Raw genomic sequence first — 15,788 nt, 5'->3', positions numbered from 1 at the left:
AGCGCTTTTAAGAAAAACAGGCAACGTATTATCCACCCAGGGCTGGATGCACTGTGAATACATGCACAGCAAGCATACCTATTGCACTGGGTGTGTTAGACTGAACTAGGTCTGCATTAGTAGTCCAGTATATCTGAATTGGCAGTGTACGACTCGTATCTACACATGCAGTGATGAATTAGGATACTGGCTAACACTGGCTAACACTGGCTAACACTGGCTAACACTGGTCACTGTTCACTGGTTACTGGTACAGTGCTGGTACAACTGAGAACACTACTCTGCCGAGTGTGGCCAGGCAGCCGAGTGTGGCCAGGCAGCCGAGTGTGGCCAGGCAGCCGAGTGTGGCCAGGCACTGCGGCTGTGGCCAGGCAGCAGCAGCTGTGGCCAGGCACTGCGGCTGTGGCCAGGCACTGCGGCTGTGGCCAGGCAGCGGCAGCGGCTGTGTTGGAAGGTTTACTCACTGGGGTCTCTGGACTTGCTTTCTTCTGATGATCGCTTAGTGCGTGAAAAAACTCGGAGTAAAATACTTTTTGATCCTCTTACTCTTGTTGCAACTAGCTCGGTCTTTCTCTAGCTCGGTCTTTCGGCATTGAGCACTTTATTGGACAGCCTGGAACCTCTCTGTTTTTAGAGTTGCTATGATATGCGGGTTAATGTTTCTACGTTGTTTGTGTATGCATGCCATGACTATAGCCGGACTTGCGCAAGATGGACGTTCGGCAAGTTTCACTCGTTGCGGAGTCGCTGGTGACGATATGCAAGGAGAAGTCACTACCCGAAGCAAAGATACAGTCAACGTGCCTGCGGATAATTCTAGATATGCACAATACATGGGAAGGACGAGGTAAGCTGCTTACGGGAAGTGCTACACAGTGACATTGCCATACAGAGTAACCAGAATAATCACCAGTATGTCAAACTACAGGTGTGCTCGGTGAAATCCAACCCAAAATGAAGATTTGCGCCCTGGACTTGCACAATTCTCGAGAAGCAGGAAGTGGTGCGAAAGCTGAATGACGCACACATAATAATTATACAAATACAGTGAGTGATCAGAACTGGTCCAGGGCATCAGCTTTGTACTTCAGGTCAGATTTCACCTGGTGCAACTGTACATGTATTAGAAGTTCTTGCACAAGGACTAGTTGTGGAGATGTGTGTGTGTGGTGGGGGGGGGGGGGGGGCTGTCTGACTTCATAAACATTCTTCGAGGACAAGCAATACTCCATCAAGAGCAGAGACTTAACAAGGGATTGATCCTGTTCTAGGTATTTAAACCGCGGCGTACATGTATGTCAGGAACTGTGGCAGCTACATTCTTGGATCTGTATTCCTTGCTCTGCAGGTGAGAGTAATCTCTGGTTTCGTTGTCTCGTCGACTGCATCCCACACCTACCAAAAGCAGCAATGATGAATGAGGTGGGTTATTGTTGAATTATCTACTGAAGTAGGCATTCATCCTTTCCTCGGCTGCAGCAAACTCCACATGTTGTTGTCTCGTGCAGCGCCACATGAAAAAATCAGTGCTAATGGCATCAAAGTGCCAAAGAGGACAGGGGGGGGGGGGGGGCAGTAAAGTCACCCCGTAGTGGTCCTTCTGCTCTGGCAGGAATTCATCTTTCACATCTCACGTGGAATACATTCAGGCACGCATTGTACTGGCTGGCTGCAACCATTGCAATCCACCTCCTCCATCTGGCATGGTGTCATAGCATGATGTCATATGAGAAAAAGAATGAACTTGCCCTCTGTACAATGACTCTGAAGCCGGACGAATAAGGATGACCCTGCCAAGCCCTATCCAGGGATGACATGCTTTTCAGAATAGACACTGCGATGACCTAACATCATGCTTATAGAATGTTTTGCGTGAACCTTTCTTCCTTTTCTCTTGTATACCCATAGATTGTTGCTCTCATCACCGAGTGCAGTCAACACTCACAGCCTGTTCAAAAACGCATGGAGAGTGCAACGTTGATCGGCATAGTAGCTCCCAGAATGACATCAGATTGGTAAGTATGCAGATTACTTTGGGCGCAGTATAATAATAAATTTAATGTCGTATTTTCCGGAGTATAAGCCGCACGCTCAATTTTTGCCACAAAATACAGACATCTATCATAATTATTTATCACCGTTAATTTGACCATCGGAGTATAAGCCGCAACCCCCCCCCCCCCCCACCCCGCTTGGGGGTGGGGGGGGGGGGGGGGGGCGCGGCTGTAGCGATGTCCGTGGGCATTCACCGTCAGCCTTCTCGTCTCCTGCAAAATAGCCTTCAAGTGTGATTTAGGGTGATGGTCCTCTGCCACCTTTGCTGGTCTTGGCTGGTGGAGGGGGGGGGGGACAAACAGTTCACCTATTTTTTGCTATGTTCCACTATTGCATTGTCCCAGAACAATGCAACGTATGGGTGCACAAGAGCACCGTGAACGGTCGATTTGTGGCTCCATTTTCACTGTGTGAACTGAAAACACAAAAATCAAAAAAATGAGTAGGCCGGTTGGTGCGCCACCAGAGTAGGTGGGCGCTACCCCCCCCCCCCCCCCTCTTCCTTTGGCTAAAACCCTGGGCTACCTTCAAGTGTCCCTTATTGTTACCATTGCTTTCTTTCTTTCGGGTGGTAGCGGCCATTGGAGTCCCTTTGGAGACAGTAGCAGCAAATTTACTATTTTCGCACTACAAACTCTTGGCAAGGGCAAAAGAACCGAGCAGGAAAGTATCATCTGCCACATCACCCACCTTGTGCTATCAATATCAGATAGCTATGCCCTGGAGGTACAGCAGATCAGATAGCTATGCCCTGGAGGTACAGCAGATCCTAAATGGAACCGTTGTATAGAGAGTATGCTGATGGTGTAGTTCCTGCTCAAAGTAGCTAAATACACTGTGACCCTGAACAGCCCTACAGCTAAACACATGATAATTATGTGATATGATATGATATGTGATACATGCAACGAAATAATTACGACATCACTGCGGCCAAAATCCGAGGCTAGCACACAGACACAGCACTCCTGCTCCAAGCCGCCAACATGCCCCTAGTGCTTTTTACAGCCAGCGCACACCTGCTACAAGTACATCAAGCACACCCATGACCAATCCATGTTTTCTACAAGCGAGCACTGCATCCATTGCTGATTTCGAAATGGCATCCACAGCATGTTTCAGGGTGGACCTAATGATTCATTTGAATCACCCAAGGTGATTCGGACTGTACAGGCTGGTGTGGACTGTGTACAGCCTTTTGGATTGTTTATGGCATGTTGGACCAGATAGTGCGTGCTGGACTGGAAAGGGTGTCTGGACTGCCTTGCGTTGTTTGCATAGAAACGTGGCACGTGCAAGTGAGCAGTTATCTCGCTACTTCAAAAATACATGTACGGCCAGTGTACCCGCTAATGACACTACACGCTGTGTTGTGTTGTGCTTGTGTGTGGTCTGCTCAGGTTACAGCAGAAAGCACTGCCACTGGTCAGAGTCCTTGGACAGGATCTTCAAGGAGATGTACGTGCTACGATGGCTGCGGCTTACGATGCAGTCTGCAGACAAGTCCAGTAAGTATGCCGCTCTGTGTGGGCATTGCACGTGCAGTGTCGCAGCAAAGTGTTCAATTCAGCCATCTTGTGCTGCAATAGATTGGAACCATGACACCCATGACAAGGAGTTGATGACCATACATAAAGAAGGGTTCTGTGCATGAAAAATTGAGTTAAAACTCACCTTTCTGAGACCCTGACAACCGTGAATGTGATATGTGATGGACATATCAAGTTGACTCACCCCCCCCTCACACATACACACACACGCACCCACACACATACCCACCCACGCACCCACACACGCACCCACACACGCACCCACCCACCCACACACACACACACACACACACACACACTCACAGTCTGTGGGATTGCCCTAGTAAAATAATAAATACTACTACTAACTGTTACTGCTACTACTACTACTACTACTACACACACACACACACACACACACACACACACACACACACACACACACACACACACACACACACACACACACACACACACACACACACACACACCATTGGACCATTGGACGCCCATCGCCGAAGGCGATGATAGCGATGCTACAGCAGAAGCCATAGCAGCTTGTGCTGGGATTGCACCATTCAACAACTTGCAAGGCTGAAGAATTGACCGCCACTATTCAGCCTGGTCTACACCACACAGCTATGAAGTGGCTTTTTCTGGCCAGTGAATCCCTACTTTCATACACACACACACACACACACACACACACACACACACACACACACACACATCAGTGTCTGGAGATATGTGGATTTTGTAGAAAGAAAGAAAACACACACACACACACACACATCCTGTCCTGTCCTGTAGAGCCACTGCCACAGGGGTCACGTGGGCCCCGGAGGGGCATCAGAGAGGAAGATGGAGCACGCAGCCTGATGACGCCGGAGATGGTGGAGCAAACGGAACCGGCGAGAACACACGCATACATGGCTGAACGAATTACGCTGCTGGGCATTCGGGCGCGGGCCAGTCCTCGAGCACCGGTGACGACCGCGGCCTTGCATAGACCGAAAGCAGCGGGCACACACAGCACAGTGCGCAGCACAGCAGGCATCCTGCACATAGACTTGCCGGGGCTCGGGAGGCTGAGGCTGAGGTGCGGAACAGCGGTGAACAGCTAGACCACCCTTGCTGCGAAACCAACGCCCACAATCTCCACAGTGGCAAGCCCCTCGCTGCTCAGCAATCGGCTTTGCCCGCTCAACCACACATTTGTGGCGAGCACGATCTCCAGGGCGCGAGAATGACCGATTGCAATCCGCACATACCACTGGGTCAGGCTGAGGCACATTCTCCACAGGCTCGGCGTACATAGTCCGCCAGTCAGCACGGGACTCACAGGCGATAGGGTACCATTCCTTGGTGAGGCCACGAACTCTTAAGTCGGAGACAACGCAATCCTTCCAGCGCTTGCGAGGGCCATGTGCTGGGCGACGTGTGAGAAGTGAGCCAAACAGGATCTGTCTCGGCATCCGGCTACTGTCCATTCGAGCAACATGGCCCAGCCACTCTAGGCGACGCTGTGCGACCTTCACGCAGATGGTATCAGAGTCACCCCACATCTCCAACAGTTGGGCGTTGGTCGTGTGATTATTCCAGCAATCTCTGCGGGACACACCCAGGATGGAACGGATGCACCGCATATGAAAGACTGACAAACGTCTGAGATCGTGTTGCAATGGTGTCCAACACTCTGACCCATAGAGGAGGAGCGACAGCACACATGCATTAAACACACACCTCTTGATATGCAAATCAAGGTCAGGATTGCTGAAGATGGTTCCTTGCAAGGCGCCACAAGCACGAGAGGCATGCGCAATCCGAGCAGTGATGTCCTGTGTCGACCGGCCACCGCGATGAATGAGAGATCCCAGATACCGGAACTCCGAAACACACTCGATGACCGTGCCAGCTAGCTCGATTGGAGCGCAGTCCCCAGGCGAAACATCCCTACCTGCAACCAAGAACTGTGTCTTGGTAGCGCTAACTTTAAGCCCAAACTCAGCTGCGGTCGTGTCAAACACTGCAAGTGCCGTCTCCGCCCCTGCACGAGTCGTCGCGAAAAGTGCTGAGTCGTCTGCAAACTGTGACTCAGTGGCAATGGCAACCGGATCCGTCCTGGTAGGCTTGCGGTAAAGGTTATTGTCACCATCACAATGCCGGAACTCAAAACCAACACCGGGTACATCTCGGACTCGTCGCTGCCACACAGTCACCACCGCCCACATGAAGATGTTAAACAGCACAGGTGCCATGGTGCACCCCTGACGGAGACCATTCGTGACGCGGATAGGGTCAGTTGTCGTGTTCTCTACCCGAACCACCGCCGACATGTCAGTGTGAAAGGAACGGATCACGGCAAGCATGGGAGCAGGGATACCCGCTCGGGATAAGACTTCCCACAGGCAATCCCGAGGCACGGAATCATAGACATAGGCTTTCTTGAGGTCTATAAATACAAAGAAGCCTTTGCAGTCGTGCTCAATGGTCTTCTCGAGGAACTGCCGAACACTGAAAACCATATCTGTACAAGATCGGCCACGCCTGAAGCCACACTGAGACTCTGGGAGAAAATCTGCAGCCACGGACTGGAGACGAGTCTGGATGACGCTCGCCAGAACCTTGCCCACAACATCCAGCAGTGAGATACCCCGCCAATTATCACAGCGAGATAAATCCCCTTTCTTTGGGATGGGGACCAACGTGGCGTCCACCCACTCCTGCGGGACCACCCCAGCACGCCACACATCGCCAAACAGCTCCACAAGCTTGGCGGTGAGGTCAGGGCCACCCCTCTTCAGCATCTCAGGGAGGATGCCAGAGGCTCCAGCGGACTTGCCGTTCTGTAGGCGGGAGATAGCGCGGCTGACTTCACGGAGAGTCGGCGCCTCAGCAAGATGATCAGCCTCCTGTCGCTGTGGGATGTCGTCCAGGGCATTGCGATTCCATGCACTTGCCACGTTGAGAACACCGTCAAAGTGTCTTCCCCACCGGTGGCTCTGCTCCTCTGGTGAACTACAGATGTTACCGTTCTCATCCAGCACGGCGGAAGTGCGCACAGGGGCGGGGCCCCGGGTACAAGACTGGAGGTCATGGATGCACTTCCATACGACCGCTCCATTGAATCTCGACTCTGTGGCCGCCTGTGCCTTTGCCTTTATCCAGTCTACCCTAGCCGAGGATATGGAAGCACGCGCCCTGGATCTAGCCACCTTAAACGCTGTGTAGTGCGAGCAGTCGCGGCTCTGGCCACTACATAGCCAGTCGGTATAGCACCGATTCCGTTCATCTAGCAATGGCTGGATGGCTGACTCTGCCTCCCGAAACCAGTCTGGTTGGCGACGCCGGGAGAAGCCCAAGACAGACGCAGCAGACTTGTCGATAGCCGCCTTGACGTTGGACCATTTCTGATCTATGTCGTGCTGTTCTTGCCATGTATCTACAAGCTCGGTTGCAATGGTAGCTTGGTACCTTTCTGCAGGCGAAGGTGAGTCCGGGTCCGAGGTGCGCACCCGCAGCTGGGCAACATCATAACGGCGGCGCCGCACATTTGCCCGGTCGCGCTCCCGAACTAATCGTCCACACGGGAGTGCAAAAGTTAAACAGAGGAGTTGGTGGTCACTTCCACACTCAGCACTGCGCGCGACCGCAGTGTCCATACACCAACGGCGGTCCTCCTGGCGCACTAGAATGTAGTCGATACAGTGCCAGTTCAAAGTGCCTGGGTGCTGCCAAGTCCGCTTGAAGAGGTCTCGCTTGGGGAACCAGGTGTTACAAATACTCAACTGATTGAATGCAGCAAATGATAGCAGGTCAGCTCCTGAAGAGTTCAGTGCACCAAATCCATGCGGACCACGTACAGTGGACCACTCATCACCCTGCTCACTAGATCCAACTCGAGCATTGAAATCGCCAAGCACTACACAATGGTCAGTCTGGGGTACATCGTACAGAGTGCGTTGTAGATCGTCATAAAATAGTTCCTTGCATGCCCGCGACGCAGCAAACGTTGGAGCTTAAACGCTGACCAGAGTGAGCCAAACATCCGGTCCATCAGCTGCACAGTACTTCAAACGTACACTCACAATCCGAGAACTCACCGCGTTCCATACGCAGCCGCCAGCCCTCCACGCCGAAGTTGTATCACGATTCAAAACAAGAGCAACTCCCTCACCTCGACGTCGATTATCCTCTTCGCCAGGAGTGGGGCGGCCCGAACAGATCACAGTAAATCCGTTGACAGCGTAGATATTTTGTCCAAACCAGTGGGTTTCCTGCAGGCCTGCCGCCGCCACTTTCAGCCTTTTCAGTTCAGAAATAACTCAGTGAATTTTTTTGTCTTCCACGACGCGTCCAGAAACACAAGCAGTGTCGATGTCGCCGTCCCGCTCCACCAAGGATCTCACGTTCCATGAGCCCAAACACAGCAGGCAACGTCTCCATCTCCCTCTCTTCTCTCTGACAGATTTCATCGCGCGATGTTGTGGAAATCCGCTCGGGGGCTTGTCAAACCTCCGCGAGCGGCGACGTCGGGTACAACTAAAAGTGACGGCACCAAATTGCCGTCCCGTCTCTCAGCTGTATGCTTCCCTCCGTCATGCGCTTTCCCTGGCCTAGAGGCGGCCCAAAGAGGGCCGCCTCAGGCCTCCGTGAAGTTTACAAAGGTCGAGGACTTTCAGTAGGCAGGAGCTCAAAAAAGCACAACCGTCCCCAGTGAACAGAGGGACACACACATACATACACACACACATATTTTAACACATACCTTCTCCTATGCACACATACATGTGCATGCATGCCTTCTCCCAATACCCATAGTTTCACTGGCCGAACCGATACCTTCTCATCTACGCATGCACACAGATACAAATCCATAGTAGCAGCATAAATGTAGAGGTTATGCGAATGATGTCATGGTGGTGAGTCAGCGGAACCGCTTATGGGCACTAAGTATACAGCAGGAATTGGTGGTTCCACTTGAGCTACAATTTAGTGCCTCACTGTGCCACGGCTTTGCCAACGCATCTCAACTGATGATGCAATTGCATAACCTCTATGCTTCAAAGTACTAGTACTCATACGCATGGTAGAGTGCAATGTTGAGACTGTCAGTCTGCTTTTCACTCATGATCCAGAGTGCCGGCACAGTCGTGACTATGTATGTTTGTACAGATAGTGCTTTGTTGTATTGTTGTATTGTTGAAGTGTTAACCACAGTAACCGTGACTGAGTGCATTGCTCGTAACCATGATGATTGTGTTTTGCTGATCTGAACCATAATGACCAAGTATAGCTCTGCTATTATCTCATCTCAGGGTTGCAGTAGCAACATCACAATTACTTCCTGACCTGTTGGAGCTGTTGGCAGATGATGAAGAAGGGGTTAGCCTGGCTGCTTTCCAATCTATGGTACCTCTCCTGGAGTATTTTGAGCCTGGTAAGGTGTATAGTCTTTGCCACAGTCAATGAATACTGATGTACCTCAAGTGCTCCGTAATACTTTTATAGATAGCAAAATTGCCATCGTGACCTGTACTGAGCAGTTTCTTCTCTACATTTTCTCACAGACCTCTACACAGTGACAACGTGCTTGATTATTAAATTGATGCCGGGCTCTGGTGCAAGCTGAGCGATCAGGCTGTGTGACTGAAGGACATTTCTGGGTTGTTGCTCGCTTGTTATTCAGATACTTGCAGGAAACGCATAATGAAACCGCTGATGGCACTCTTCGCAAGCAGCAAGACAAAGGCAAAGTCACGGCCATTGACACTAGCAACACTCTCTAAGCAGTTTGGACCATTCATTTACTATGGCAAAGGTACATTCATTCACTATGGCAAAGGTACATTCATTTACTATGGCAAAGGTACATGGCAGTAAGTAGCATAGTCTATGGCAAAGGTACATACGGCAGTAGCATAGTCATTCATTTACTATGGCAAAGGTACATGGCAGTAAGTAGCATAGTCTGAGTGTGGACAACATCCAATCCCATACATGTACATGTAGTTCTTTTTATAGTAGATCTCTTCTAATCTCAGTTGTTAAATTTATTAACCAACCTTTATATTGTATTAGAAGCTTGGTTGTGTTGTATACATGCATCTTACTTCCTCCGTGTCATTAAAATTATTGCTTCCCGGAGCGATTTTTCAAATTTATTTTGTCCACTCGAAGGGCAAAGAAATCCGCTAGAAATTGAGGCAAAGCATTGTCGACGGACTAAGCTTGAGTTGGTGCCCCTCGCTTCGCTGCACTTGCAGCTAAGGTCAATGTCTTCATCAGAGTTTGAGGCAGACCCTTCAGCACTCAGCAGTACGCTGAACAAGACACGCGCTCAAATTCAAGTCAAGAAACTAACTACTACTTCGTTTTCAAGCCATCCATGCCTCCAGGTGGCAGGCGATGACGGCAAACTAGCATTTTTCAAGTACACTGTAACAACCTTTCAGCGGGATAGGGTAAGCAGTTCCGCACAGTCTTTCCTTGGCGAGTGCTTTGCTGATTTTGTGGCTGTTTTCAGACCTGCTACCTTTGCAGCAACATGTGCCACACCTAGTGCATTTTAGGAATTTGAGAACACTTTGTTCTTGCCATCGTCAACGGCAGCATTTCGTATTCAGGAGAGATACCAGGATTCTTATACCCAAGCTTGCAGTCTTGATAAATGCCCACGCGAACGATGTGGGACGGCACGAACTCCAGAAAACGATATGCGCTCTGGGGCGGAATAGTGCAGAGCGCGATGAATTTGTTTGGTGCGGAAGAGAGCTCCAACAAGGTCCGAGACCATCACAGCTTTAGTAACAAATAGACATGGCGCAGGAAGGGCCGCACCAATGTTCGAACACAGAAAACAGCAATTCCGACAGTCTGACCGCTAAGACGAGCAAGTCACAAACATTGCGATTTGCGAAGCGACAATAAGCCCATTGCACATTGCCAAATATGGAAGGTATGAGTACTGCATGTGAGTACGCAGGGATCAGGCAATGCACTGTTCAACACCCCAGACAACCATGTCCAGGTGGCTGCTGTAAGGGGTGTTCATGGTACAAATTACGTCATAGCACAATTTAATGGCGCGGAGGAAGTACAACACGGCACATGCACAAGTACTGTTCATGGAGGTGTTGTATTAGATGATACACGGTCCTGTGGTTTCTTTGTGCTCATCAGAATCACATTGGTGACGGTGATGTCGCTAATGCTGTCATCCTCTGTTCTTGCTGACTCTTGCTCAGAATACATAGACAAGGAGGAGCTGGAGAGCTTACTGGCCATCTACTCTTGGCTGGCCACACAGGAATGCGACGGCTTTGAACGGAGGACATCGCAATCCAGCTCTGATGTAGGTCTACACTGACTGTGCAACTGCTCTATGCATTCGTGATAGCAGAAGGGATAGATCAAGCATGAGCTTTTCCTTGTTGAAAAAATCATGGTAGAATTGCTCATCGAAGCTGCTATAGACAGCAGTATGCAATGAGACCAAGAGTCTGGGTAGGTTAACGAGTCATGCAGCTACTACGTATTGGATCGGCATGATGAAGAATCGTTTAGCAAAAATCTCATGGTAAGAATTACTTGGTAAGAATCGCTGGGTAAGAATCGCTGGGTAAGAATCTCTTGGCAAGAAACGCTGGGTAAGAATCGCTTTGTAAGAATCGCTTGGTAAGCCCCCCTGCTCCTCCTCACATACGTTAATGACCTCCCCTATTCAATTCCCAATATTTCTTTGTTTGCAGATGATACCACTGTCCTTGCTTCCTCCCCATCTCACGCCACCCTGTACCCCAAAGTTCAGACCTGTATCAACGACATTGTGCACTGGATGAGCACTTGGTACCTTAAGCCAAATGTGACCAAAACCGAGCTCCTCCTTTTTCCCCTCCCACAGATCCAGTGCCCATCTTCCGCTTTCCCGATGATCCCGGTCACCCTATCTCTGTAGCACCCCACCATAAACACCTTGGCATTGTCATAGATTCCGCCCTCTCCTGGTCTTACCATGCTGATCATGTGTCGTCCAAAGTATGCCGATCTGTCGGCATAATGTCAAGTCACTTGTCCCATTTGCCCCAAAATTGCCGGATTAATTTTTATAAATCATACATTCTTCCCCTCTTCACGTACGGCTTCCCTGCCTGGTCCACCATTAACAAAACCCACATAGGTAAATTAGAAGTTCTCCATCGCCGTATACTGCGAATCATATTTCGTACTGATCGTTATATCTCAAATCTAGACTTGTATGCTGCTGCATCTACGACCACTCTGCAACATTACCTTGATGCTTCCAAGTGCACCCTGGCACATTCAATTTTTCTTGACCAGCACCCCGCTCATTTGCAGTCCCTTAATTGGTTCAATTCAGGTGGCACCACCCGAAGCTGCGTTCGTCTCCCCCTAGCTAGGTCTACCCTATTCGTTAATTCCCCTTTCTTTTCCTCCTACTCCACGTGGCTCCAACTGCCTCCCAGTGTTAGACAAGCTCCAGATATGCCCAAATTCCGTACCCTCGTCAGACAGCACTTCAGTATCTCCCAGTAAACAAAGTCACAGTCACCACTTCCGCTGCATAGCTCGCTGAGCATCCCATTGCTTTGTAAGTTGCTAATCCCTTCCCACTTTGTGTACGTGCTCTTCATTTTCTTTTCTTTTTTTTCTCTTCTTCCGTGGTTGGTCTCACCCTCTCCTCAATTCAATTGGCTGTCTTGACATGCCACGAGGTGCAGAAATAAATAAATAAATAAGATTTGCGGTACATACACAAATAGGAGATCCCCCAGATAGGCGTTAGCCTTTGGGTAATCCTGAAATAAAGATTATTATTATTAAGATTCGCTGGGTAAGAATCGCTTGGTAAGAATCGCTGGGTACGAATCACTGGGTAAGAATCGCTGGGTAAGAATCGCTGGGTAAGAATCGCTGGGTAAGAATCTCTTGGCAAGAATCGCTGGGTAAGAATCGCTTTGTAAGAATCGCTTGGTAAGAATCGCTGGGTAAGAATCACTTGGTAAGAATCGCTGGGTAAGAATCGCTTAATAAGAATCGCTGGGTAAGAATTGCTTGGTAAGAATCGCTGGGTAAGAATCGCTTGGTAAGAATCGCTTGGTAAGATTCGCTTGGTAAGATTCGCTTGGTAAGAAAGTGAGGAAGTGAATGGAAGAAGAAGGCCTCTTTGTGGGATGTTCAATGTAATTCATCGTGTGAATAGAGAAACATGCAGAGGAAAGAGTGCATATTATCAACAAGATTGCAGTATGATATTATTGGACATAGTGCCATGGGGTAGGTCATCTACTTGATTAGAATATGATGCTTACAGTGTATGGCTCTGAGATGTTGCCTTTGATTCATGAGCTGTAAACTCGATCAGCACAATGCATGGTGATCACATAGATATCTATCAGTGTATTCATGTGCGGCTATAGCTCGGCATGTGTGATGTCCACCGGTATATCAGTGACTAATAATGTCTATGTGGTTCTGTATGCTCTGTTAGATTTTACACTCGGATGATGATGAAGCAAACACACTGGATGATAGGACACAGTGCAGATTTAACTGTGCATACAATCTGCCAGTAAGTATAGCAGCAGCAGCAACACTCTGGCAGTGCTCAGGCCAATGCGTGAATTGTACTAAATCTTAGTACACATGAATAGTTCAATGGTGTCGATGTGCGTGCACTATGCGGCGCCCATCGGCAGCACCTGTGCCTCCTGCCTTTTAAACGGTGTAGGAGGACGGGTAAACAATTACTGCGGCGGGCAGGCACAACAAGCAACTGGCGGCAGTGTCTCTACTTGTTCCTGACTTGCAAGGGTGGCCTTGGATGAGCTTGCACCCAAGGCAGATAGATGGCTTATGCGGCATGCCGTACGCGCATCGCAGTTGCGCGTGCGGACGTGGGGCCCCGCGTGGGAGCCCGGCAGTGCGTACGGCTACAGTGGAGCTCGTACGAGATTGTGCTGGTTTTGGCGTGTCCGCGGACAGCACATTCCCGTAATGTTGCGTATAAAAGCAGGTGCTTATGGCCGTATAAGCCGGGGTTCAAACCCTGCTTCTATTCAAGTTATGCCTCTATTCGAAACATGCTTCTACGTCAACATCTTCAGTCTACACTGTGCAGTGCACATTGTCATGCATGTAGTGTGCAAGTACATGATACCTGCATGCTTCTATTCAAATCGTGCTTCTGTGTCATGACGCGCTTCGAAAAATCGGCTTCTATTCGAAGCATGCTTTTATACGCGACACTACAGTATGATGCGTAAATGTCCTGTGAAGTAGACTATTCATGTAGAGGAGTGCATAATGTACTCCTTTTATGGCACTGCCTTCTGTACTCAGTCTATGGTAGCAGATGGGTTGGACAGTCGCTGACTTCCACTTGGCTTCAACCTGCAGATACTATGAGTTTGTTCAGGCTACTATAAACCTTGATATCCATCTCCTTTGTATTAATAATTATGTATATCTTTATCTGTGTACTGCAGGCCATTGCTGCAGTGTCTGGACATAGTCTTTTTGCAAGCTGTTGTTTATCAACTGTTAGAAGTCTTCAGTTGGACGAGTGTCCACAGGTTCGAATAACCCTGGCAAAGGGACTTCACGAGGTGAGTAGATCCTAGAGTAGTGAGCGTATCATGCCTTCTTCCAGTATCCCCCCCCCCCTTCCCACTCGCACAGTTCTCAATGCGTGCAGGCTTCTACCTGAGAAACTTGCTTCCAGGATCCATGCAGCCCATTCTCCCTCGCTCCTGGATTGCTGTACATGTACTTGCATCAGCACATGTGACATCGTCTGTGCAATCTCGCCTTCTCACGATCGGTGCTGTGTGTGTATGTGTGTATGTGTGTGTGTGTGTGTGTGCGCGCACACACGTGCATGTGTGTGCATATGTGTGTGTGTACATGTGTGTATGTGTGTATGTGTGTGTGTATGTGTGTACACGCACATGCATGTGCATGCATGTGCGTGTGTGTGTGTGTGTGTGTGTGTGTGTGTGTGTGTGTGTGTGTGTGTGTGTGTGTGTGTGTGTGTTGCTGCTGTTGCTTTTACAGGTTGTGCGCCTATCATCACCTGAGACCAAGCCGCTGCTACAAGTAGTGATTGGATTGCTGAAAGATGACAATGCAGAGGTCAGTGATGGGCTCTCTCCACAGACTATAGAATGATTGTCACTGTGTAGAGATAACACCGTGACTGCAGCAAATGATCAGTTTGATGGTTGGACCGTGAACCAAAGTAATATCATGCAAAGGAATGTGCACGGATTCATGTTGTGTTCGGTTATCCTGTTCCTTGTTTGACCTAAACTGACATGCAGGTTGTTCAGGCGGTACTGGAAACCTTCCCGGCCATGCTCAAGGTGTTCATGGTGGATTCACCCACTGATAAGGTACGCTGTGTGGTATGGACGGGTGATGTGACACTGAGTGCAGCCTATGCCTAATGCCAGTCACCTGTACATATTTCCCTCATCTTCAAGTGTTTGTCTGCTTTGCTTTCTTGCTCCATGGATAACACATGATGGATAGAGAGTGGACTATTCGCATCCTTTATTGTAAAAACAAAACAAAAAAGAAATTGTTGTATTAAATCATTTGAGACTGTCATTTGTGCTTCGTTCAGACCATTGTCTCGGAGGTGTTTGTGGCCCTGCAAATGCTGAACAAGATGTCTGCAACTGGCAGCGACTGGCGACTGCATCGTGATGTGATCCTCTCATGGGCATGCCTGGCGCAGCGCTTCCCGGAGGATATTGTGTATGGAAAACTAGCCCCGGCGCTCTTCTCCACATTGAAGACTAATGTAAGGAAACTGACAGGAAACCCATTGACCACTACATAAATCAGAACTACAGTAAAACCTGGTTTAAGCAACCACCTCACGGCGCAAGCAAAAGCGGTCGTTAAAGCCAGGTGGTCTTTAGAACCAGGTCCCACAGCTTCTATGTAGAACTGTCGGTGCATGGAAATACGGTGGTTAAGAGCAGATGGTCGCTAACCCCAGAGGTCGCTTACACCAGGTTTTGCTGTAGTACTAACCCCTTGTTCTCCCTGGTCAGAACTGCACCAGGATATCACTCCCTGGTCGGAACTGCACCAGGATATCACTCCCTGGTCGGAACTACACCGGGCCAGGATATCAGCCACAAACCCCTCTTGGAGTCTATGTTCCAGTCTATT

The 15,788-nt window shown here is 49.3% G+C and overlaps 1 protein-coding gene across 2 annotated transcripts in view; it reads left to right on the top strand.

Moving 5' to 3' along the window:
• The window catches only part of LOC135806128 (serine/threonine-protein phosphatase 4 regulatory subunit 4-like), a 30,921-nt gene that overhangs the window by 6,201 nt on the left and 8,932 nt on the right, over nucleotides 1-15,788 (top strand). For both annotated transcript variants that reach the window (XM_065320281.1, XM_065320280.1), the window contains 12 exons: nucleotides 697-847; nucleotides 1,349-1,422; nucleotides 1,909-2,015; nucleotides 3,456-3,563; nucleotides 8,903-9,024; nucleotides 9,274-9,405; nucleotides 10,832-10,938; nucleotides 13,096-13,176; nucleotides 14,093-14,212; nucleotides 14,661-14,738; nucleotides 14,927-14,998; nucleotides 15,232-15,411. In XM_065320281.1, the coding sequence (XP_065176353.1) occupies nucleotides 697-847; nucleotides 1,349-1,422; nucleotides 1,909-2,015; nucleotides 3,456-3,563; nucleotides 8,903-9,024; nucleotides 9,274-9,405; nucleotides 10,832-10,938; nucleotides 13,096-13,176; nucleotides 14,093-14,212; nucleotides 14,661-14,738; nucleotides 14,927-14,998; nucleotides 15,232-15,411 (1,332 nt within the window). The remainder of the gene's footprint in view (nucleotides 1-696; nucleotides 848-1,348; nucleotides 1,423-1,908; nucleotides 2,016-3,455; nucleotides 3,564-8,902; nucleotides 9,025-9,273; nucleotides 9,406-10,831; nucleotides 10,939-13,095; nucleotides 13,177-14,092; nucleotides 14,213-14,660; nucleotides 14,739-14,926; nucleotides 14,999-15,231; nucleotides 15,412-15,788) is intronic.

The sequence above is a fragment of the Sycon ciliatum genome, chromosome 1 (genome assembly GCF_964019385.1).
Source record: "Sycon ciliatum chromosome 1, ocSycCili1.1, whole genome shotgun sequence".
Classification (NCBI taxonomy): Eukaryota; Metazoa; Porifera; class Calcarea; order Leucosolenida; family Sycettidae; genus Sycon; species Sycon ciliatum.
Note: the sequence above shows the minus strand (reverse complement) of the source record. Positions and strands in the feature narration are given on the sequence as shown.